The following is a 1,704-nucleotide window of genomic DNA, read 5'->3' as shown; positions in this document are numbered from 1 at the left end:
ACACTGAACCACAGGAATTCCAGAAGGCTGCAGATTTTAAAACTTCCTACCAATGTGAAATTTGACAATATGGCACTGTACTCTTTCTTTTAATTTTATATGATTTGCCTGAGGTAACATCTTGTGTAATTGTTCTTAAGATAATTACCCGTAGAACCGCTTAAGCTGGAGGGATGGCAAAAGGTTTGAATTTCACAGACTTTTTTGCTTTGCTAATAAAAAGCTACAGACGAACCCCACGCATGCCTGAGTCCTGCACGCAGGAGCACAGCCGATCCTGACGTGGCAGCAGGGCCATGTCAGCCTTCCCATGAGGGACTGTGGCCGCCATCTCGGGCCTCCCCTGGGGGAAACGCTTTCCTGTCGCACCCCGGCCAGCCTGCAGGGCCCACCAGCCCCCACCACCCAGGCCCTCACCCCTTTCCGGGGAACCCTGCCCCCAGCCAGCCCCGGGAGCCCGCCACAGCCCTCAGCCACCTCAATGGCTGCCGCAGCAGCAGTGCTCCTTCCCGTTCTTCTCCACAGGCACTGTACAGCACTGCCTGTCCCACCACCACCCTTCCCTGCCTCACACCCACCTCCTGCCTCAGGGCTTCCAGCTTCACGGGCGGTTTTCTGCCACTTCTTCAAGTACCACCTCCACCTGAGAACAACCACCTCGGCCTCCACCCTGATGCCTGGCAGCCACCATGTCGCTGCGTCTCCTCCACCTCGAGGCCCTCTGGGAGAGGCGGCAGCGGGCAGCCTCTTCCTCACTCGCCTCTTCTTTGCCAGCCCCTCACGCTGAGCAGTGGCCTCTCGCAGCAGCCCCCTCCTACCATCACAGTCCCCAGCGGATGGGCAGGCCTCGGACCACCATGGTGGGGAAATGGCTGCTGCTGCCTGGAGACTCCAAGAGGCACGGCGAGTCCTGCTGCTGCAGCCCCAAAACCACCGGCTCGTGATGTGAAAGTATTGTGTGCATGTATGTGTGCATATATACACACTACATCTGTGCAATACAGTTTCTTTGTGTCTTTCATACAAAAATTTATCAATTTATATGCAAGCAAAACCTGTCTGTCGCTGAGTAACACAGAACAAAGTTACCCTGATTTAAGGCCAGAGCCACTTCAAAAGCAATTATTAACCGAAAGGACAAGATATTATTCGTGATAATGTGGTGAATGGAGTTCAATCCAGTTGGCGGCCGGTCACGAGCGGTGTTCCCCAGGGCTCAGTACTGGGGCCGGTCTTGTTTAATATCTTTATTGATGATCTGGATGAGGGGATTGAGTGCACCCTCAGTAAGTTTGCAGATGACACCAAGCTGGGCGGGAGTGTTGATCTGCTCGAGGGTAGGAAGGCTCTGCAGAGGGACCTGGACAGGCTGGATCGATGGGCCCAGGCCAACTGTATGAGGTTCAACAAGGACAAGTGCCGGGTCCTGCACTTTGGCCACAACAACCCCATGCAGCGCTACAGGCTTGGGGAAGAGTGGCTGGAAAGCTGCCCAGCAGAGAAGGACCTGGGGGTGTTGGTCGACAGCCGGCTGAACATGAGCCGGCAGTGTGCCCAGGCGGCCAAGAAGGCCAATGGCATCCTGGCCTGTATCAGAAATAGTGTGGCCAGCAGGAGTAGGGAAGTGATCGTGCCCCTGTACTCGGCACTGGTGAGGCCGCACCTCGAATACTGTGTTCAGTTTTGGGCCCCTCACTACAAGAA

General features: G+C 55.5%; 1 protein-coding gene across 1 annotated transcript in view; it reads left to right on the top strand.

The window, feature by feature from the left end:
- Positions 1–689: 689 nt before the first annotated feature.
- LOC103895609 overlaps positions 690–1,704 on the top strand; it is a 33,892-nt gene continuing 32,877 nt past the window's right edge. The window contains exon 1 of the mRNA XM_009275254.1: positions 690–940. Coding sequence (XP_009273529.1) covers positions 690–940 — 251 coding nt within the window. The remainder of the gene's footprint in view (positions 941–1,704) is intronic.

Source organism: Aptenodytes forsteri, unplaced genomic scaffold (assembly GCF_000699145.1).
Source record: "Aptenodytes forsteri isolate BGI_AS27 unplaced genomic scaffold, ASM69914v1 Scaffold336, whole genome shotgun sequence".
Classification (NCBI taxonomy): Eukaryota; Metazoa; Chordata; class Aves; order Sphenisciformes; family Spheniscidae; genus Aptenodytes; species Aptenodytes forsteri.
The sequence above is the reverse complement of the archived record's forward strand: the minus strand, read 5'-3'. Positions and strand labels throughout refer to the sequence as shown.